At 52.4% G+C, this 24,184-nt stretch overlaps 1 protein-coding gene across 4 annotated transcripts in view; it reads right to left on the minus strand.

Annotated features, from left to right (window-relative positions):
- Window positions 1-24,184, minus strand: part of LOC116938019 (uncharacterized) — a 151,445-nt gene that overhangs the window by 72,522 nt on the left and 54,739 nt on the right. For all 4 annotated transcript variants that reach the window (XM_076057836.1, XM_076057835.1, XM_076057838.1 and 1 more), the window contains 4 exons: window positions 16,703-16,779; window positions 15,417-15,495; window positions 8,293-8,393; window positions 797-884 (listed from right to left, as the gene is read on the minus strand). In XM_076057836.1, coding sequence (XP_075913951.1) covers window positions 797-884; window positions 8,293-8,393; window positions 15,417-15,495; window positions 16,703-16,779 — 345 coding nt within the window. The remainder of the gene's footprint in view (window positions 1-796; window positions 885-8,292; window positions 8,394-15,416; window positions 15,496-16,702; window positions 16,780-24,184) is intronic.

The following is a 24,184-nucleotide window of genomic DNA, read 5'->3' on the forward strand; positions in this document are numbered from 1 at the left end:
ATCACTCAGTCAGTCACTCAGTCAGTCACTCAGTCAGTCAGTCACTCAGTCACTCAGTCACTCAGTCAGTCACTCAGTCACTCAGTCAGTCACTCAGTCACTCAGTCAGTCACGCAATCAGTCACTCAGTCACTCAGTCACTCACTCAGTCAGTCAGTCACTCAGTCACTCAGTCAGTCAGTCACTCAGTCGCTCAGTCAGTCACTCAGTCAGTCACTCACTCAGTCACTCAGTCAGTCACTCAGTCACTCAGTCACTCAGTCAGCCAGTCAGCCAGTCACTCAGTCACTCAGTCACTCAGTCAGTCACTCAGTCAGTCAGTCACTCAGTCAGTCAGTCAATCACTCAGTCACTCAGTCAGTCACTCATTCAGTCACTCAGTCACTCAGTCAGTCACTCAGTCAGTCACTCACTCAGCCACTCACTCAGTCAGTCACTCACTCAGTCAGTCAGTCACTCAGTCAGTCACTCGGTCAGTCATCCACCCATCCGTGTCTAACTACCCCTCTGTCTGACTACTCTGTCTAACTACCCCTCTGTCTGACTACTCTGTCTAACTACCCCTCTGTCTAACTACCCCTCTGTCTAACTACTCTGTCTAACTACCCCTCTGTCTAACTACCCCTCTGTCTAACTACCCCTCTGTCTAACTACCCCTCTAACTACCCCTCTGTCTAACTACCCCTCTAACTACCCCTCTGTCTAACTACCCCTCTAACTACCCCTCTGTCTGACTACTCTGTCTAACTACCCCTGTGTCTAACGAGCCCTCTGTCTAACTACCCCGTGTCTGCACCTGAGCTTCTAGGAGGCTGGATCCTGTCTTGTGGTTGCTGAGCTGTCCGTAGAAGTGTGGAGGCAGAAATACAGACGGGCGGGGAGTCCTGGACACTCACAGAGAGACACAGAGACACACACAGTGAGACACAGAGACAGTGAGACACAGAGACACTCACAGTGAGACACAGAGACACTCACAGTGAGACAGAGACACTCACAGTGAGACACACACAGTGAGACAGAGACACACACACAGTGAGACACAGAGACACTCACAGTGAGACACACACACAGTGAGACACAGAGACACTCACAGTGAGACACAGAAACACTCAGAGACACTCACAGTGAGACACACACACAGTGACACAGAGACACTCAGAGACACTCACAGTGAGACACAGAGACACTCACAGTGAGACACAGAGACACTCACAGTGAGACACAGAGACACTCACAGTGAGACACAGAGACACTCACAGTGAGACACAGAGACACTCACAGTGAGACACAGAGACACTCACAGTGAGACACAGAGACACTCACAGTGAGACACAGAGACACACACAGTGAGACACACACAGAGAGACACAGAGACACAGAGACACACACAGTGAGACACAGAGACACTCACAGTGAGACACACACAGTGAGACACACACAGAGACACAGAGACACTCACAGTGAGACACACACAGTGAGACACACACAGAGACACTCACAGTGAGACACAGAGACACTCACAGTGAGACACACACAGTGAGACACACACACAGTGAGACACACACAGTGAGACACAGAGACACTCACAGTGAGACACAGAGACAGTGAGACACACACAGAGACACTCACAGTGAGACACAGAGACACAGTGAGACACACACAGTGAGACACACACAGTGAGACACACACAGTGAGACACACACAGTGAGACACAGAGACAAACAGAGACACACACAGTGAGACACACACACAGTGAGACAGAGAGACACACACAGAGACACACACAGAGACACACACAGAGACACTCACAGTGAGACACAGAGACACACAGAGACACACACAGAGACACACACAGAGACACTCACAGAGACACAGAGACACAGAGACACTCACAGTGAGACACACACACAGAGAGACACAGAGACACTCACAGTGAGACACAGAGACACTCACAGTGAGACACAGAGACAGTGAGACACACACACACAGTGAGACACAGAGACACTCACAGTGAGACACAGAGACACACACAGTGAGACACAGAGACACACACAGTGAGACACACACACAGTGAGAGACACTCACAGTGAGACACACACAGTGAGACACAGAGACAGTGAGACACAGAGACACAGAGACACTCACAGTGAGACACACAGTGAGACACTCACAGTGAGACACACAGTGAGACACACAGTGAGACACAGAGACACTCACAGTGAGACACAGAGACACTCACAGTGAGACACAGAGACACTCACAGAGAGACACAGAGACACTCACAGTGAGACACAGAGACAGTGAGACACAGAGACACAGAGACACTCACAGTGAGACACACAGTGAGACACTCACAGTGAGACACAGAGACACAGAGACTCACACAGAGACACTCACAGTGAGACACACACAGTGAGACACACACAGAGACACTCACAGTGAGACACAGTGAGACACAGAGACACTCACAGTGAGACACACACAGTGAGACACACACAGTGAGACACAGAGACACAGAGACTCACACAGAGACACTCACAGTGAGACACAGAGACACACACAGTGAGACACACACAGTGAGACACACACACAGTGAGACACAGAGACACTCACAGTGAGACACACACAGTGAGACACACACACAGTGAGACACAGAGACACTCACAGTGAGACACAGAGACACAGAGACACTCACAGTGAGACACACACAGTGAGACACACACACAGTGAGACACAGAGACACTCACAGTGAGACACAGAGACACAGAGACACTCACAGTGAGACACACAGTGAGACACACAGAGAGACACTCACAGTGAGACACACACACAGTGAGACACAGAGACACTCACAGTGAGACACACAGTGAGACACAGAGACACTCACAGTGAGACACACAGTGAGACACACAGAGAGACACTCACAGTGAGACACACACACACAGTGAGACAGAGACACACACAGTGAGACACAGAGACAGACAGAGACACACACAGTGAGACACACACACAGTGAAAAGAGAGACACAGAGACAGAGACACTCACAGTGAGACACACACAGTGAGACACACACAGTGAGACACAGAGACACTCACAGTGAGACACACAGTGAGACATAGAGACAGACAGAGACACTCACAGTGAGACAGAGACACACACAGTGAGACACAGAGACAGACAGAGTGAGACACAGAGACACACACAGTGAGACACACACACAGTGAGACACAGAGACACTCACAGTGAGACACACACAGTGAGACACACACAGTGAGACACACACACAGTGAGACACAGAGACACTCACAGTGAGACACACACACAGTGAGACACACACACAGTGAGACACACACAGTGAGACACAGAGACACTCACAGTGAGACACACACAGTGAGACACACAGTGAGACACACACAGTGAGACACACAGTGAGACACTCACAGTGACACACACACACACACAGTGAGACAGAGACACTCACAGTGAGACACAGAGACACTCACAGTGAGACACAGAGACACTCACAGTGAGACACAGAGACAGTGAGACAGAGACACTCACAGTGAGACACAGAGACACTCACAGTGAGACACACACAGTGAGACAGAGAGACACAGAGACACTCACAGTGAGACACACACACACAGTGAGACACACACACAGTGACACAGAGACACTCAGAGACACTCACAGTGAGACAGAGAGACACAGAGACACTCACAGTGAGACACAGAGACACTCACAGTGAGACACACACACAGTGAGACACACTCACAGTGAGACAGAGACACACTCACAGTGAGACACAGAGACACACAGAGACACTCACAGTGAGACAGAGAGACACAGAGACACTCACAGTGAGACACAGAGACACTCACAGTGAGACACACACAGTGAGACAGAGAGACACTCACAGTGAGACACACACACACAGTGAGACAGAGACACAGAGACACTCACAGTGAGACACACACACAGTGAAACACACACACAGTGAGACACAGAGACACTCACAGTGAGACACAGAGACAGTGAGACAGAGACACTCACAGTGAGACACAGAGACACTCACAGTGAGACACACACACACAGTGAGACAGAGACACACTCACAGTGAGACAGAGAGACACAGAGACACACACAGAGACACACACAGTGAGACACAGAGACACTCACAGTGAGACACAGAGACACAGTGAGACACACACAGTGAGACAGAGAGACACAGAGACACTCACAGTGAGACACACACAGAGCCACACACAGAGACACACACAGTGAGACACAGAGACACTCACAGTGAGACAGAGAGACACAGAGACACTCACAGTGAGACACAGAGACACTCACAGTGAGACAGAGAGACACACACAGTGAGACACAGAGACACTCACAGTGAGACACAGAGACACTCACAGTGAGACACAGAGACACTCACAGTGAGACACAGAGACACTCACAGTGAGACAGAGAGACACACACAGTGAGACACAGAGACACTCACAGTGAGACACAGAGACACTCACAGTGAGACAGAGAGACACACACAGTGAGACAGAGAGACACACACAGTGAGACAGAGAGACACAGAGACTCACACAGAGACACTCACAGAGAGCCACACAATGAGACACACTCACAGTGAGACACAGAGACACACACAGTGAGACACAGAGACACTCACAGTGAGACACTCACGGTGAGACACACACAGTGAGACACAGCGACACACAGACAGAGACACACAGTGAGACACACACACAGTGAGACACACATAGAGACACAGAGACACACACAGAGACACTCACAGTGAGACAGAGAGACACAGAGACTCACACAGAGACACACACAGTGAGACACAGAGACACACAGAGACACTCACAGTGAGACAGAGAGACACAGAGAAACTCACAGTGAGACACACAGTGAGACACACAGTGAGACACAGAGACACTCACAGTGAGACACAGAGACACAGAGATACACACAGAGACACTCACAGTGAGACAGAGAGACACAAAGACACTCACAGTGAGACACAGAGACAAAGAGACACTCACAGTGAGACACAGCGACACACAGACAGAGACACTCACAGTGAGACACACACAGTGAGACACAGCGACACACAGACAGAGACACTCACAGTGAGACAAACACAGTGAGACACACACAGTGAGACACAGCGACACACAGACAGAGACACACACAAAGACACACACAGTGAGACAGAGAGACACAGTGAGACACAGAGACACAGAGACACAGAGACACACACAGAGACACAGAGACACAGAGACAGACAGAGACACTCACAGTGAGACACACACACAGTGAGACACACACAGTGAGACAGAGAGACACAGAGACACAGAGACACAGAGACATTCACAGTGAGACACACACAGTGAGACACACACAGTGAGACACAGCGACACACAGACAGAGACACACACAGAGACACTCACAGTGAGACAGAGAGACACAGAGACACTCACAGTGAGACACACACACAGTGAGACACACACAGTGAGACAGAGACACACACAGAGACACACACAGTGAGACACACACAGAGACACACACAGTGAGACAGAGACACACACAGTGAGACACACAGTGAGACACACACAGAGACACACACAGTGAGACAGAGAGACACACAGTGAGACACAGAGACACACAGAGACACACAGTGAGACACACACAGTGAGACACGAAGACACACAGAGACACACACACAGTGAGACACATAGAGTGAGACACAGAGACACACAGAGAGACACACACAGTGAGACATACAGAGACAGAGACACAGAGAGACACAGAGACACACACAGTGAGACACACAGTGAGACACACACAGTGAGACACACACAGTGAGACATAGAGACACACAGAGACACACACAGACACACACAAAGACACACACAGACACACACAGAGACACACACAGAGACACACAGTGAGACACACAGAGACACACAGACAGAGACACACACAGAGACACACACAGTGAGACAGAGAGATACAGAGACACACACAGAGACACACACAGTGAGACAGAGAGACACACAGTGAGACACAGAGACACACACAGAGACACACACAGAGACACACACAGTGAGACACACAGTGAGACACACACAGAGACACACACAGTGAGACAGAGAGACACACAGTGAGACACAGAGACACACACAGAGACACACACACAGTGAGACAGAGAGACACACAGGGAGACACAGAGACACACACAGAGACACACACAGTGAGACACACAGTGAGACACACAGTGAGACACAGAGACACACAGACAGAGACACACACAGTGAGACACAGAGACACACACAGAGACACAGAGACACACAGAGACACTCACAGTGAGACAGAGAGACACAGAGAAACTCACAGTGAGACACACACAGAGACACTCACAGTGAGACACACACAGAGACACACACAGAGACACTCACAGTGAGACACACAGTGAGACACACAGTGAGACACAGAGACACTCACAGTGAGACACAGAGACACAGAGACACACACAGAGACACTCACAGTGAGACAGAGAGACACAAAGACACTCACAGTGAGACACAGAGACACAGAGACACTCACAGTGAGACACAGCGACACACAGACAGAGACACTCACAGTGAGACACACACAGTGAGACACACACAGTGAGACACAGCGACACACAGACAGAGACACACACAAAGACACACACACAGTGAGACACACATAGAGACACAGAGACACAGAGACACACACAGAGACACAGAGACAGACAGAGACACTCACAGTGAGACACACACACAGTGAGACACACACAGTGAGACAGAGAGACACAGAGACACAGAGACACAGAGACACTCACAGTGAGACACACACAGTGAGACACACACAGTGAGACACAGCGACACACAGACAGAGACACTCACAGTGAGACAGAGAGACACAGAGACACTCACAGTGAGACACACACACAGTGAGACACACACAGTGACACAGAGACACAGAGACACTCACAGTGAGACACAGAGACACAGTGAGACACACAGTGAGACACACAGAGAGACACTCACAGTGAGACAGAGAGACACAGAGACACTCACAGTGAGACACACACAGTGACACAGAGACACAGAGACACTCACAGTGAGACACAGAGACACAGTGAGACACACAGTGAGACACACAGAGAGACACACACAGTGAGACAGAGAGACACAGAGACTCACACAGAGACACTCACAGAGAGACACACAATGAGACACACTCACAGTGAGACACACACACAGTGAGACACAGAGACAATCACAGTGAGACACAGAGACACACACAGTGAGACACACAGTGAGACACACACAGTGAGACACAGAGACACACAGAGACACACACAGACACACACAGAGACACACACAGAGACACACAGTGAGACACACAGAGACACACAGACAGAGACACACACAGAGACACACAGAGTGAGACAGAGAGACACAGAGACACACACAGAGACACACACAGTGAGACAGAGAGACACACAGTGAGACACAGAGACACACACAGAGACACACACAGTGAGACACACACAGTGAGACAGAGAGACACACAGGGAGACACAGAGACACACACAGAGACACACACAGTGAGACACACAGTGAGACACAGAGACACTCACAGTGAGACAGAGAGACACTCACAGTGAGACACAGAGACACACAGAGACACACACACTGAGACACAGAGACACACAGATACACACACACAGTGAGACACATAGAGTGAGACACAGAGACACACAGAGAGACACACACAGTGAGACACAGAGACACACACAGTGAGACAGAGAGACACACAGACAGAGACACACACAGAGACACACACAGACACACACAGAGACACACAGAGACACACACAGAGACACACACACAGTGAGAGAGACACAGACAGAGAGACACACAGTGAGACACAGAGACACAGAGAGACAGACAGAGACACACAGAGACACACACAGAGACACAGAGACACACAGAGACTCACACAGAGACACACACAGTGAGACACAGAGACACACACAGAGACACACAGAGACACAGAGACACACACAGTGAGACACACAGAGACACAGACACACACACAGAGACACACACAGAGACACACAGAGACACACAAAGACACAGAGACTTCCACACAGACACAGACACCCCCGTGTCTCTCTCCCCGTGTCTCTCTCCCCGTGTCTCTCTCCCCGTGTCTCTCTCCGCGTGTCTCACCTCTGGTTAGATCTCCTCGTGTCTCCATGTCCACGTGTCCAGGTGGTTAAAGCATCGTTCAGATGTTGCTCAACAATGTCCACGTAGCGGATATTGTATTCCTGAGTGGGACAGCAGACAGACACGTGGTGGTGTCTGTCTCTGTCTCTCTCACCGTGTCTCTCTCTCTCCCCGTGTCTCTCTCCCCGTGTGTCTCTCTCCCCGTGTCTCTCTCCCCGTGTCTCTCTCCCCATCTCTCTCTCTACCCGTGTCTCTCTCTCCCCATGTCTCTCTCTCCCCGTGTCTCTCTCTCCGTGTCTCTCTCTCCGTGTGTCTCTCTCTGTCTCTCTCTACCCGTGTCTCTCTCTCCCCGTGTCTCTCTCCCCGTGTCTCTCTCCCCGTGTCTCTCTCACCGTGTCTCTCTCTCTGTCTCTCTCTCCCCGTGTCTCTCTCTCTCACCGTGTCTCTCTACCCGTGTCTCTGTCTCCGTGTCTCTCTCACCGTGTCTCTGTCTCTGTCCCCGTGTCTCTCTCTCTCCCCGTGTCTCTCTCTCTCCCCGTGTCTCTCTCTCTCCCCGTGTCTCTCTCTCTCCCCGTGTCTCTTTCTCACCGTGTCTCTCTACCCGTGTCTCTATCTCCCTGTGTCTCTGTCTCACCGTGTCTCTCTCTCTCCCCGTGTCTCTCTCCCCGTGTCTCTCTCTCTCCACGTGTCTCTCTCTCTCCCCGTGTCTCTCTCTCCCCGTGTCTCTCTCTCTCCCCGTGTCTCTCTCTCACCGTGTCTCTCTACCCGTGTCTCTATCTCCCCGTGTCTCTCTCTCCCCGTGTCTCTCTCTCCCCGTGTCTCTCTCCCCGTGTCTCTCTCTCTCACCGTGTCTCTATCCCCGTGTCTCTCTCTCCCCGTGTCTCTCTCTCCCCGTGTCTCTCTCTCCCCGTGTCTCTCTCGCCCCGTGTCTCTCTCCCCGTGTCTCTCTCCCCGTGTCTCTCTCTCCCCATGTCTCTCTCACCCCGTGCCTCTCTCCCCGTGTCTCTCTCTCCCCGTGTCTCTCTCTCTCCCCGTGTCTCTCTCCCCGTGTCTCTCTCCCCGTGTCGCTCTCTCTCCCCGTGTCTCTCTCCCCGTGTCTCTCTCCCCGTGTCTCTCTCTCCCCGTGTCTCTCTCTCCCCGTGTCTCTCTCTCCCCGTGTCTCTCTCTCGCCGTGTCTCTCTCTCTCCCCATGTCTCTCTCCCCGTGTCTCTCTCTCCCCGTGTCTCTCTCTCCCCGTGTCTCTCTCCCCGTGTCTCTCTCTCCCCGTGTCTCTCTCTCCCCGTGTCTCTCTCCCCGTGTCTCTGTCTCCGTGTCTCTCTCACCGTGTCTCTGTCTCTGTCCCCGTGTCTCTCTCTCTCCCCGTGTCTCTCTCTCTCCCCGTGTCTCTCTCTCACCGTGTCTCTCTACCCGTGTCTCTATCTCCCTGTGTCTCTGTCTCACCGTGTCTCTCTCTCTCCCCGTGTCTCTCTCCCCGTGTCTCTCTCTCCCCGTGTCTCTCTCTCCCCGTGTCTCTCTGTCACCGTGTCTCTCTACCCGTGTCTCTCTCCCCGTGTCTCTCTCTCCCCGTGTCTCTCTCTCTCCCCGTGTCTCTCTCTCCCCGTGTCTCTCTCCCCGTGTCTCTCTCTCCCCGTGTCTCTCTCTCCCCGTGTTTCTCTCTCCCCGTGTCTCTCTCTCCCCGTGTCTCTCTCTCTCCCCGTGTCTCTCTCCCCGTGTCTCTCTCCCCGTCTCTCTCTCCCCGTGTCTCTCTCCCCGTGTCTCTCCCCGTGTCTCTCTCTCTCCCCGTGTCTATCTCTCCCCGTGTCTCTCTCTCCCCGTGTCTCTCTCCCCGTGTCTCTCCCCGTGTCTCTCTCTCTCCCCGTGTCTCTCTCTCCCCGTGTCTCTCTCTCACCGTGTCTCTCTCTCCCCGTGTCTCTCTCTCCCCACGTGTCTCTCTCTCCCCGTGTCTCTCTCTCCCCGTGTCTCTCACCCTGTCTCTCTCTCTCCCCGTGTCTCTCTCCCCGTGTCTCTCTCCCCGTGTCTCTCTCTCTCACCGTGTCTCTCTACCCGTGTCTCTCTCTCCCCGTGTTTCTCTCTCCCCGTGTCTCTCTCCCCGTGTCTCTCTCTCCCCGTGTCTCTCTCCCTGTGTCTCTCTCCCCGTGTCTCTCTCTCCCCATGTCTCTCTCTCTCCCCATGTCTCTCTCTCCCCGTGTCTCTCTCCCCATGTCTCTCTCTCCCCGTGTCTCTTTCTCCCCGTGTCTCTCTCCCCGTGTCTCTCTCTCCCCGTGTCTCTCTCTCTCCACGTGTCTCTCTCTCTCCGTGTCTCTCCCCGTGTCTCTCTCTCCCCGTGTCTCTCTCTCCCCGTGTCTCTCTCTCTCCCCGTCTCTCTCTCTCCCCGTGTCTCTCTCTCCCCGTGTCTCTCTCTCTCCCCGTGTCTCTCTCTCCCCGTGTCTCTCTCCCCATGTCTCTCTCTCCCCGTGTCTCTCTCTCCCCGTGTCTCTCTCTCCCCGTGTCTCTCTCCCCGTGTCTCTCTCTCCCCGTGTCTCTCTCTCTCCCCGTGTCTCTCTCTCTCCCCGTGTCTCTCTCTCTCCCCGTGTCTCTCTCTCCCCGTGTCTCTCTCCCCGTGTCTCTCTCTCCGTGTCTCTCTCCCCGTGTCTCTCTCTCCCCGTGTCTCTCTCTCTCCCCCTGTCTCTCTCTCCCCATGTCTCTCTCTCCCCGTGTCTCTCTCCGCGTGTCTCTCTCCCCGTGTCTCTCACCCCGTGTCTCTCTCTCCCTGTCTCTCTCTCCCCGTGTCTCTCTCCCCGTGTCTCTCTCTCCCCGTGTCTCTCTCCCCGTGTCTCTCTCTCCGTGTCTCTCTCTCTCCCCGTGTCTCTCTCTCCCCGTGTCTCTCTTTCTACCCGTGTCTCTCTCTCTCCCCATGTCTCTCTCCCCGTGTCTCTCTCTCTCACCGTGTCTCTATCCCCGTGTCTCTCTCTCCCCGTGTCTCTCTCTCCCCGTGTCTCTCTCCCCGTGTCTCTCTCGCCCCGTGTCTCTCTCCCCGTGTCTCTCTCCCCGTGTCTCTCTCTCCCCATGTCTCTCTCACCCCGTGTCTCTCTCCCCGTGTCTCTCTCTCTCACCGTGTCTCTATCCCCGTGTCTCTCTCTCCCCGTGTCTCTCTCTCCCCGTGTCTCTCTCCCCGTGTCTCTCTCGCCCCGTGTCTCTCTCCCCGTGTCTCTCTCCCCGTGTCTCTCTCTCCCCATGTCTCTCTCACCCCGTGTCTCTCTCCCCGTGTCTCTCTCTCTCCCCGTGTCTCTCTCCCCGTGTCTCTCTCCCCGTGTCGCTCTCTCTCCCCGTGTCTCTCACCCCGTGTCTCTCTCTCCCCGTGTCTCTCTCTCTCCGTGTCTCTCTCTCCCCGTGTCTCTCTCTCCCCATGTCTCTCTCTCTCCGTGTCTCTCTCTCCCCGTGTCTCTCTCTCTCGCCGTGTCTCTCTCTCTCCCCATGTCTCTCTCCCCGTGTCTCTCTCTCCCCGTGTTTCTCTCTCCCCGTGTCTCTCTCTCCCCGTGTCTCTCTCCCCGTGTCTCTCTCTCCCCGTGTCTCTCTCTCCCCGTGTCTCTCTCTCTCCACGTGTCTCTCTCTCCCCGTGTCTCTCTCTCCCCGTGTCTCTCTCTCTCCCCGTGTCTCTCTCCCCGTGTCTCTCTCCCTGTCTCTCTCTCCCCGTGTCTCTCTCCCCGTGTCTCTCCCCGTGTCTCTCTCTCTCCCCGTGTCTCTCTCTCCCCGTGTCTCTCTCTCCCCGTGTCTCTCTCTCTCCCCGTGTCTCTCTCTCACCGTGTCTCTCTCTCCCCGTGTCTCTCTCTCCCCATGTGTCTCTCTCTCCCCGTGTCTCTCTCTCCCCGTGTCTCTCACCCCGTCTCTCTCTCTCCCCGTGTCTCTCTCCCCGTGTCTCTCTCCCCGTGTCTCTCTCTCTCACCGTGTCTCTCTCCCCATGTCTCTCTCTCCCCGTGTTTCTCTCTCCCCGTGTCTCTCTCCCCGTGTCTCTCTCTCCCCGTGTCTCTCTCCCTGTGTCTCTCTCCCCGTGTCTCTCTCTCCCCATGTCTCTCTCTCCCCGTGTCTCTCTCCCCATGTCTCTCTCTCCCCGTGTCTCTTTCTCCCCGTGTCTCTCTCCCCGTGTCTCTCTCTCCCCGTGTCTCTCTCTCTCCACGTGTCTCTCTCTCCCTGTGTCTCTCTCTCCCCGTGTCTCTCTCTCCCCGTGTCTCTCTCCCCGTGTCTCTCTCTCTCCCCGTCTCTCTCTCTCCCCGTGTCTCTCTCCCCGTGTCTCTCTCTCCCCGTGTCTCTCTCTCTCCCCGTGTCTCTCTCTCCCCGTGTCTCTCTCCCCGTGTCTCTCTCTCCCCGTGTCTCTCTCTCCCCGTGTCTCTCTCCCCGTGTCTCTCTCTCCCCGTGTCTCTCTCTCTCCCCGTGTCTCTCTCTCCCCGTGTCTCTCTCTCCCCGTGTCTCTCTCTCTCCCCGTGTCTCTCTCTCTCCCCGTGTCTCTTTCTCTCCCCGTGTCTCTCTCTCTCCCCGTGTCTCTCTCTCCCCGTGTCTCTCTCCCCGTGTCTCTCTCCCCGTGTCTCTCTCTCTCCCCGTGTCTCTCTCTCCCCGTGTCTCTCTCTCCCCGTATCTCTCTCCCCCCGTGTCTCTCTCTCTCCGTGTCTCTCTCTCCCCGTGTCTCTCTCTCTCCACGTGTCTCTCTCTCCCCGTGTCTCTCTCTCTCCCCGTGTCTCTCTCTCTCCCCGTGTCTCTCTCCCCGTGTCTCTCTCTCCCCGTGTCTCTCTCTCCCCGTGTCTCTCTCTCTCCCCGTGTCTCTCTCTCTCCCCGTCTCTCTCTCTCCACGTGTCTCTCTCTCCCCGTGTCTCTCTCTCTCCCCGTGTCTCTCTCTCCCCGTGTCTCTCTCTCTCCCCGTGTCTCTCTCTCCCCGTGTCTCTCTCTCTCCCCGTGTCTCTCTCTCTCCCCGTCTCTCTCTCTCCCCGTCTCTCTCTCTCCCCGTGTCTCTCTCTCTCCCCGTGTCTCTCTCTCTCCCCGTGTCTCTCTCTCCCCGTGTCTCTCACCCCGTGTCTCTCTCCCCGTCTCTCTCTCTCCCCGTGTCTCTCTCTCCCCGTGTCTCTCTCTCCCCGTGTCTCTCTCTCTCCCTGTGTCTCTCTCTCCCCGTGTCTCTCTCTCTCCCCGTGTCTCTCTCTCTCCCCGTGTCTCTCTCTCTCTCCCCGTGTCTCTCTCTCCCCGTGTCTCTCTCTCCACGTGTCTCTCTCTCCCCGTGTCTCTCTCTCTCCCCGTGTCTCTCTCTCCCCGTGTCTCTCTCTCTCCCCGTGTCTCTCTCTCTCCCCGTGTCTCTCTCCCCGTGTCTCTCTCCCCGTCTCTCTCTCTCCCCGTGTCTCTCTCTCTCCCCGTGTCTCTCTCTCTCCCCGTGTCTCTCTCTCCCCATGTCTCTCACCCCGTGTCTCTCTCCCCGTCTCTCTCTCTCCCCGTGTCTCTCTCTCTCCCCGTGTCTCTCTCTGTCCCCGTGTCTCTCTCTCTCCCCGTGGCTCTCTCTCCCCGTGTCTCTCTCTCTCCCCGTGTCTCTCTCTCCCCGTGTCTCTCTCTCCCCGTGTCTCTCTCTCTCTCCCTGTGTCTCTCTCCCCGTGTCTCTCCCCGTGTCTCTCTCTCTCCCCGTCTCTCTCTCTCCCCGTGTCTCTCTCTCTCCCCGTGTCTCTCTCTCTCCCCGTGTCTCTCTCTCTCCGTGTCTCTCTCCCCGTGTCTTTCTCTCCCCATGTCTCTCTCTCCCCGTGTCTCTCTCTCCCCGTGTCTCTCTCTCTCCCCGTGTCTCTCTCTCCCCGTGTCTCTCTCTCTCCCCGTGTGTGTCTCTCTCTCCCCGTGTCTCTCTCTCTCCCCGTGTCTCTCTCTCTCCCCGTGTCTCTCTCTCCCCGTGTCTCTCTCTCTCCCCGTGTCTCTCTCTCTCCCCGTGTCTCTCTCTCTCCGTGTCTCTCTCTCCCCGTGTCTCTCTCTCTCCCCGTGTCTCTCTCTCCCCGTGTCTCTCTCTCCCCGTGTCTCTCTCTCTCCCCGTGTCTCTCTCTCTCCCCGTGTCTCTCTCTCTCCCCGTGTCTCTCTCTCTCCCCGTGTCTCTCTCTCCGTGTCTCTCTCTCTCCCCGTGTCTCTCTCTCCCCGTGTCTCTCTCTCCCCGTGTCTCTCTCCCCGTGTCTCTCCCCCCGTGTCTCTCTCTCCCCGTGTCTCTCTCTCTCTCTCCGTGTCTCTCTCTCCCCGTGTCTCTCTCTCTCCCCGTGTCTCTCTCTCTCCCCGTGTCTCTGTCCCCGTGTCTCTCTCTCCCCGTGTCTCTCTCTCTCTCTCTCTCCGTGTCTCTCTCTCTCCCCGTCTCTCTCTCTCCACGTGTCTCTCTCTCCCCGTGTCTCTCTCTCTCCCCGTGTCTCTCTCTCTCCCCGTGTCTCTCTCTGTCCCCGTGTCTCTCTCTCCCCCCGTGTCTCTCTCTCCCCGTGTCTCTCTCTCCCCGTGTCTCTCTCTCTCCCCGTGTCTCTCTCTCTCCCCGTGTCTCTCTCTCTCCCCATGTCTCTCTCTCTCCCCGTGTCTCTCTCTGTCCCCGTGTCTCTCTCTCTCCCCGTGTCTCTCTCTCTCCCCATGTCTCTCTCTCTCCCCGTGTCTCTCTCTCTGTCCCCGTGTCTCTCTCTCTCCCCGTGTCTCTCTCTCTCCCCGTGTCTCTCTCTCTCCCCGTGTCTCTCTCTCTCCCCGTCTCTCTCTCTCCCCGTGTCTCTCTCTCTCCCCATGTCTCTCTCCCCGTCTCTCTCTCTCCCCATGTCTCTCTCACCGTGTCTCTCTCCCCGTGTCTCTCTCTCTCCCCGTGTCTCTCTCTCCCCGTGTCTCTCTCTCTCCCCGTGTCTCTCTCTCTCCCCGTGTCTCTCTCTGTCCCCGTGTCTCTCTCTCTCTCCGTGTCTCTCTCTCTCCCCGTGTCTCTCTCTCTCCCCGTGTCTCTCTCTCTCCCCGTGTCTCTCTCTCTCCCCGTGTCTCTTTCTCTCTCCCCGTGTCTCTCTCTCCCCGTGTCTCTCTCTCTCCCCGTGTCTCTCTCTCCCCGTGTCTCTCTCTCTCTCCGTGTCTCTCTCTCTCCCCGTGTCTCTCTCTCTCTCCGTGTCTCTCTCTCTCCCCGTGTCTCTTACCCTACGCCAACGCTCCAACTCTTTTGTGATGAATCCACGTTCGTTCAAGTAGCTGAACCCCTTGGAGATCGATGCAAAGCTGGTGGAGACAGACGGATATCACTACTAGTTAGTGCTAGTACTAACTAGTACTAACACTAGTACTAGCACTAGTTAGTACTAGTACTAGTGTTAGTACTAGTGTTAGTACTACCACTAGCACTAGTGACTAGTGTTAGTTGGATGTGGTAGTGATGCTGTTGTGATGGTTGTGGCTAAGTACTAGTTAAGTACTAGTTAGTGGTAGTTAGCACTAGATAGTACTAGTTAGTGGTAGTTAATACTAGTTAAGTACTAGTTAGTGATAGTTAGTACTAGTTAAGTACTAGTTAGTGGTACTTGGTGCCTGTTAAGTACTAGTTAGTGGTAGTGCATACTAGTTAAGTACTAGTTAGCGGTAGTTAGTGGTGGTTAGTGGTAGTTAAGTACTAGTTAAGTACCAGTTAGTGGCGGTTGGTGGAAGTTAGTACTAATTAAGTACTAGTTAGTACTAGTTAAGTTAGTGATCGTTAGTGGTGGTTGGTGGTAGTTAAGTATTGGTTAAGTACTAGTTAGTGGTGGCTAGTGGTAGTTAGTACTAGTTAAGAACTACCTAGTGGTAGTTAATTACTAGTTAGTGGTAGTTAAGTACTAGTTAGTGGTAGTCAGTACTAGCTAACTCGTTAGTACTATTTAAGTACTAGTTAGCGATAGTGAGTACTAGTTAAGTAATAGTTTGATACTAATTAACTAGTTAGTACTAGTTAGTACTAGTTAACTACTAGCTAGGTACTAGTTAGTACTAGTTAACTACTAGTTAGCGGTAGTTATGTACTAGTTAAGTGCTAGTTGGTGGTAGTTAGTACTAGTCAAGTGCCAGTTAACTGGTTAGTACTAGTTAACTACTAGTTAGTGGTAGTTAGTACTAGTTAATTACTAGTTAAGCACTAGTTAGTGGTAGTTAAGTACTATTTATGTACCAGTTAGTGGTAGTTAGTACTAGTTATTTACTAGTTGAGTGCTAGTTAGTGCTAGTTAAGTACTAGTTAACTAGTTAGTACTAGTTAGTGCTAGTTAAGTACTAGTTAACTAGTTAGTACTAGTTAACTACTAGTTAGTACTAGTTTACTACTAGTTAAGTACTAGTTAGTACTAGTTAGTACCAGTTAAGTACTAGTTAACTAGTTAGTACTAGTTAACTGCTGGTTAGTACTAGTTTACTACTATTTAAGTACTAGTTAAGTACTAGTTAACTAGTTAGTCGTCACCGTATCAGCAGGAGTGCTCCACTCTCTCCAAGGTGGGATAGAGCCGGCTTCATCTGCACCAGCGCATGCAGATTGGCCTGCAAATCACAACAACAACAACATCACAACAACATCATCAACATCAACAACAACCACAACCATCACAACAACATCAACATCATCTACAACAACAACAACAACATCAACAACAACATCAACAACATCATCAACATCATCAACATCAACAACATCAACAACATCACAACAACATCAACAACATCAACAACACAACAACATCAACAACATCAACATCAACATCACAACAACATCATCATCAACATCACAACAACAACATCAACATCATCATCAACAACAACAACATCACAACATCACAACAACAACAACATCATCATCAACATCAACAACATCATCAACAACATCATCATCATCATCAACAACATCAACAACATCATCAACAACATCAACAACATCATCAACAACATCAACAACATCAACATCATCATCAACAACATCAACAACAACAACATCATCAACAACATCAACATCAACAACAACATCAACATCATCAACAACATCAACAACAACATCAACATCACAACAACAACATCATCATCAACATCACAACAACAACAACAACATCATCAACATCAACAACACAACAACATCAACAACATCAACATCACAACAACATCATCATCAACATCACAACAACAACATCAACATCATCATCATCAACAACACAACAACATCAACAACATCATCAACAACAACAACATCATCAACATCACAACAACAACAACATCATCATCATCAACATCAACAACATCATCAACAACATCATCATCATCATCAACAACATCAACAACATCATCAACAACATCAACAACATCATCAACAACATCAACATCATCATCAACAACATCATCAACAACATCAACAACAACAACATCATCAACAACATCAACAACAACATCAACATCATCAACAACATCAACAACAACATCAACATCAACATCACAACAACAACATCATCATCAACATCACAACAACAACAACAACATCATCAACATCAACAACACAACAACATCAACAACATCAACATCACAACAACATCATCAACAACATTAACATCATCAACAACATCAACAACATCAACAACAACAACAACAACATCATCATCAACAACATCAACAACAACAACATCAACAACATCAACAACAACATCAACAACAACATCAACAACATCAACAATAACATCAACAACAACAATAACAACAACATCAACAACATCAACAACAACATCAACAACAACAACCATCACAACAACCACAACAACATCATCAACAACATCAACATAATCAACATCAACATCATCAACATCAACATCATCAACATCAACAACATCATCAACAACATCACCAACATCATCAACAACATCAACAACAACATCATCAACATCAACAACACAACAACATCAACAACATCAACATCAACATCACAACAACAACAACATCATCATCATCAACAACACAACAACATCAACAACATCATCAACAACAACAACATCAACATCATCAACATCATCATCAACAACATCAACAACAACATCAACAACATCAACAACATCAACAACAACAACATCAACAACATCAACATCATCAACAACAACATCAACAACATCAACAACATCATCATCAACAACATCAACAACAACATCATCATCAACATCATCAACATCATCATCAACAACATCAACAACATCAACAACATCAACATCATCAACAACATCAACAACAACAATATCAACAACAACATCAACAACAACATCAACATCATCATCAACAACATCAACAACAACATCATCAACAACAACAACATCAACATCATCATCAACAACAACATCACAACAACAACATCATCATCAACATCACAACAACAACATCACCAACATCAACAACAACATCAACAACAACAATAACAACAACATCAACAACATCAACAACATCAACAACAACAACCATCACAACCACAACCATCACAACAACCACAACAACATAATCAACAACATCAACAACATCATCATCATCAACATCTTCATCATCATCAACAACAACATCAACATCAACAACAACAACCACATGAACAACATCATCAACATCAACAACATCATCAACATCAACAACAACAACAACATCATCAACAACATCACCAACATCAACATCATCAACAACAACATCATCATCAACAACATCAACAACAACATCATCAACAACAACATCACCAACATCAACAACAACATCAACAACATCATCACAACCACAACCATCACAACAACCAAAACAACAACAACAACATCATCAACAACATCAACATCACAACAACCATCACAACAACATCATCACAACAACAACAACAACCATAACCACAACAACAACATCAACACAACAACATCATCAACACAACAACATCACAACAACAACCATCACAACAACAACAACCATCACAACCACAACCATCACAACAACCACAACAACATCAACACAACAACAACATCAACACAACAATAACATCACAACAACCATCACAACAACAACAACCATCACAACCACAACCATCACAACAACCACAACCATCACAACAACCACAACAACATCATCAACACAACATCATCAACACAACAACAACATCACAACAACCATCACAACAACAACAACATCAACACAACAACAACATCAACACAACAATAACATCAACAACATCATCACAACCACAACCATCACAACAACATCACAACAACAATATCACAACCACCACAACAAGTGGATGAGTGAGTGAGTGGGTGGGTGAGTGGGTGAGTGAGTGGGTGGGTGGGTGAGTGAGTGGGTGGGTGAGTGAGTGAGTGAGTGGGTGGGTGGGTGAGTGAGTGAGTGAGTGGGTGGGTGGGTGAGTGGGTGGGTGGGTGAGTGAGTGAGTGGGTGAGTGAGTGAGTGAGTGGGTGGGTGAGTGGGTGGGTGGGTGAGTGAGTGGGTGAGTGAGTGGGTGGGTGAGTGGGTGGGTGAGTGAGTGGGTGAGTGGGTGAGTGAGTGGGTGAGTGAGTGGGTGAGTGGGTGAGTGGGTGCGTGGGTGAGTGGGTGGGTGGGTGAGTGGGTGAGTGAGTGAGTGAGTGGGTGGGTGGGTGAGTGAGTGGGTGGGTGGGTGGGTGAGTGGGTGGGTGGGTGGGTGAGTGGGTGAGTGGGTGGGTGAGTGAGTGGATGGGTGAGTGAGTGGGTGAGTGAGTGAGTGGGTGAGTGAGCGAGTGAGTGAGTGGGTGAGTGAGTGAGTGGGTGAGTGAGTGGGTGAGTGAGTGAGTGAGTGGGTGAGTGAGTGGGTGGGTGACTGAGTGAGTGAGTGGGTGAGTGAGTGAGTGGGTGAGTGAGTGGGTGAGTGAGTGGGTGAGTGAGTGAGTGAGTGGGTGAGTGAGTGAGTGAGTGGGTGAGTGGGTGGGTGGGTGAGTGAGTGAGTGAGTGGGTGAGTGACTGACTGAGTGAATGGGTGAGTGAGTGAGTGGGTGAGTGAGCGAGTGAGTGAGTGGGTGAGTGAGTGAGTGGGTGAGTGTGTGAGTGAGTGGGTGACTGAGTGAGTAGTGAGTGGGTGGGTGAGTGAGTGAGTGAGTGAATGGGTGAGCGTGTTGGTGAGTGAGTGAGTGGGTGGGTGAGTGAGTGAGTGGGTGGGTCAGTGGGTGAGTGGGTGAGTGGGTGAGTGAGTGGGTGAGTGAGTGAGTGAGTGGGTGAGTGAGTGGGTGAGTGAGTGGGTGGGTGAGTGGGTGAGTGACTGACTGAGTGAGTGAGTGGGTGACTGAGTGAGTGAGTGAGTGGGTGAGTGGGTGAGTGAGTGAGTGAGTGGGTGGGTGGGTGGGTGAGTGAGTGAGTGAGTGGGTGAGTGAGTGGGTGAGTGGGTGAGTGGGTGGGTGGGTGAGTGAGTGAGTGAGTGGGTGAGTGAGTGAGTGAGTGACTGAGTGAGTGACTGACTGAGTGAATGGGTGAGTGAGTGAGTGGGTGAGTGAATGGGTGAGTGGGTGACTGACTGAGTGAGTGAATGGGTGACTGAGTGAGTGAGTGAGTGGGTGAGTGGGTGAGTGAGTGAGTGAGTGGGTGGGTGGGTGGGTGAGTGAGTGAGTGAGTGGGTGAGTGAGTGGGTGAGTGGGTGAGTGGGTGGGTGGGTGAGTGAGTGAGTGAGTGGGTGAGTGAGTGAGTGAGTGACTGAGTGAGTGACTGACTGAGTGAATGGGTGAGTGAGTGAGTGAGTGACTGACTGAGTGGTTGAGTGAGTGGGTGAGTGAGTGAGTGGGTGAGTGAGTGGGTGAGTGAGTGAGTGAGTGGGTGAGTGAGTGAGTGGGTGGGTGAGTGAGTGGGTGAGTGAGTGAGTGGGTGAGTGAATGGGTGAGTGGGTGACTGACTGAGTGAGTGAATGGGTGAGCGTGTTGGTGAGCGTGGTGGTGGTGAGTGTGGTGGTGGTGAGCGTGGTGGTGAGTGTGGTGGTGGTGAGCGTGGTGGTGGTGAGCGTGGTGGTGGTGGTGGTGAGCGTGGTGGTGAGCGTGGTGGTGAGCGTGGTGGTGAGTGTGGTGGTGGTGAGCATGGTGGTGGTGGTGAGCGTGGTGGTGGTGAGTGTGGTGGTGGTGGTGAGTGTGGTGGTGAGCGTGGTGGTGGTGAGCGTGGTGGTGAACGTGGTGGTGGTGAGTGTGGTGGTGGTGGTGAGTGTGGTGGTGGTGTTGGTGAGCGTGTTGGTGAGCGGCTCACCTTATCGTCACAGGCCTCGTGCAGGATGGTGAGTGCGTGGTGAGCGACGCTTGGTGAAGGGTCGTGTAGCTGGGTGAGTGGGTGAGTGAGTGGGTGGGTGAGTGAGTGGGTGGGTGAGTGGGTGAGTGAGTGAGTGGGTGAGTGAGTGAGTGGGTGAGTGAGTGAGTGAGTGGGTGAGTGAGTGAGTGGGTGGGTGAGTGAGTGAGTGAGTGGGTGAGTGAGTGGGTGAGTGGGTGAGTGGGTGGGTGGGTGAGTGAGTGAGTGAGTGAGTGACTGACTGAGTGGTTGAGTGAGTGGGTGAGTGAGTGAGTGGGTGAGTGAGTGGGTGAGTGAGTGAATGGGTGAGCGTGTTGGTGAGTGTGGTGGTGGTGGTGAGCGTGGTGAGTGGTGGTGAGTGTGGTGGTGGTGGTGGTGAGCGTGGTGGTGGTGAGCGGCTCACCTTATCGTCACAGGCCTCGTGTAGGATGGTGAGTGCGTGGTGAGCGACGCTTGGTGAAGGGTCGTGTAGCTGGGTGAGTGGGTGAGTGAGTGGGTGGGTGAGTGAGTGGGTGGGTGAGTGGGTGAGTGAGTGAGTGGGTGAGTGAGTGAGTGGGTGAGTGAGTGGGTGAGTGGGTGAGTGAGTGAGTGAGTGGGTGAGTGAGTGGGTGAGTGGGTGAGTGAGTGGGTGAGTGAGTGGGTGAGTGAGTGGGTGGGTGAGTGAGTGGGTGAGTGGGTGAGTGAGTGAGTGGGTGAGTGAGTGAGTGGGTGAGTGAGTGGGTGAGTGGGTGAGTGAGTGAGTGAGTGGGTGAGTGAGTGAGTGGGTGGGTGAGTGGGTGAGTGAGTGGGTGACTGACTGAGTGAATGGGTGAGTGAGTGGGTGAGTGGGTGAGTGAGTGGGTGAGTGAGTGAGTGGGTGAGTGAGTGGGTGAGTGGGTGAGTGAGTGAGTGAGTGGGTGAGTGAGTGAGTGGGTGGGTGAGTGGGTGAGTGAGTGGGTGACTGACTGAGTGAATGGGTGAGTGAGTGGGTGAGTGGGTGAGTGAGTGGGTGAGTGAGTGGGTGGGTGAGTGAGTGGGTGAGTGGGTGACTGAGTGAGTGAATGGGTGAGCGTGTTGGTGAGCGTGGTGGTGGTGAGCGTGGTGGTGAGCGTGGTGGTGGTGAGCGGCTCACCTTATCGTCACAGGCCTCGTGTAGGATGGTGAGTGCGTGGTGAGCGACGCTTGGTGAAGGGTCGTGTAGCTGGGTGAGTGGGTGAGTGAGTGGGTGGTTGAGTGAGTGGGTGAGTGAGTGGGTGAGTGAGTGAGTGGGTGAGTGAGTGAGTGGGTGAGTGAGTGAGTGAGTGGGTGAGTGAGTGAGTGGGTGGGTGAGTGAGTGAGTGAGTGGGTGAGTGAGTGGGTGAGTGACTGACTGAGTGGTTGAGTGAGTGGGTGAGTGAGTGAGCGAGTGAGTGGGTGACTGAGTGAGTGAATGGGTGAGCGTGTTGGTGAGCGTGGTGGTGGTGAGCGTGGTGGTGGTGGTGAGCGTGGTGGTGGTGAGCGTGGTGGTGGTGAGTGTGGTGGTGGTGGTGAGTGTGGTGGTGAGCGTGGTGGTGGTGAGCGTGGTGGTGGTGAGTGAATGGGTGAGCGTGTTGGTGAGCGTGTTGGTGAGTGAGTGTGTGAGTGAGTGAGCGAGTGAGTGGGTGACTGAGTGAGTGAATGGGTGACTGAGTGAGTGAATGGGTGAGCGTGTTGGTGAACGTGGTGGTGAGTGTGGTGGTGGTGAGTGAGTGGGTGAGTGACTGAGTGAGTGAATGGGTGAGCGTGTTGGTGAGTGTGGTGGTGGTGGTGAGCGTGGTGAGTGGTGGTGAGTGTGGTGGTGGTGGTGAGTGTGGTGGTGGTGAGCGGCTCACCTTATCGTCACAGGCCTCGTGTAGGATGGTGAGTGCGTGGTGAGCGACGCTTGGTGAAGGGTCGTGTAGCTGGGTGAGTGGGTGAGTGAGTGGGTCAGTCAGTGGGTGAGTTGGTGAGTGAGTGAGTGGGTGAGTGAGTGAGTGAGTGAGTGGGTGAGTGAGTGGGTGACTGACTGAGTGAATGGGTGAGCGTGTTGGTGAACGTGGTGATGGTGAGTGTGGTGGTGAGTGTGGTGGTGGTGGTGGTGGTGAGCGTGGTGGTGGTGAGTGTGGTGAGTGTGGTGGTGGTGGTGAGCGGCTCACCTTATCGTCACAGGCCTCGTGCAGGATGGTGAGTGCGTGGTGAGCGACGCTTGGTGAAGGGTCGTGTAGCTGGGTGAGTGGGTGAGTGAGTGGGTGAGTGGGTGAGTGAGTGGGTGAGTGGGTGAGTGGGTGGGTGAGTGGGTGAGTGAGTGGGTGAGTGAGTGGGTGAGTGAGTGAGTGAGTGGGTGAGTGAGTGAGTGGGTGGGTGAGTGAGTGGGTGAGTGAATGGGTGAGTGAGTGGGTGAGTGAGTGAGTGGGTGAGTGAGTGAGTGGGTGGGTGAATGGGTGAGTGAGTGGGTGAGTGAGTGAGTGGGTGAGCGTGTTGGTGAGCGTGGTGGTGGTGAGCGTGGTGGTGAGTGTGGTGGTGAGCGTGGTGGTGTTGGTGAGTGTGGTGGTGAGCGTGGTGGTGGTGAGCGTGGTGGTGGTGAGTGAATGGGTGAGCGTGTTGGTGAGCGTGTTGGTGAGTGAGTGTGTGAGTGAGTGAGCGAGTGAGTGGGTGACTGAGTGAGTGAATGGGTGAGCGTGTTGGTGAACGTGGT

Source organism: Petromyzon marinus, chromosome 85, assembly GCF_048934315.1.
Source record: "Petromyzon marinus isolate PM22_M1 ecotype Great Lakes invasive population chromosome 85, UKy_Petmar_22M1.pri1.0, whole genome shotgun sequence".
NCBI classification, from domain to species: Eukaryota; Metazoa; Chordata; class Hyperoartia; order Petromyzontiformes; family Petromyzontidae; genus Petromyzon; species Petromyzon marinus.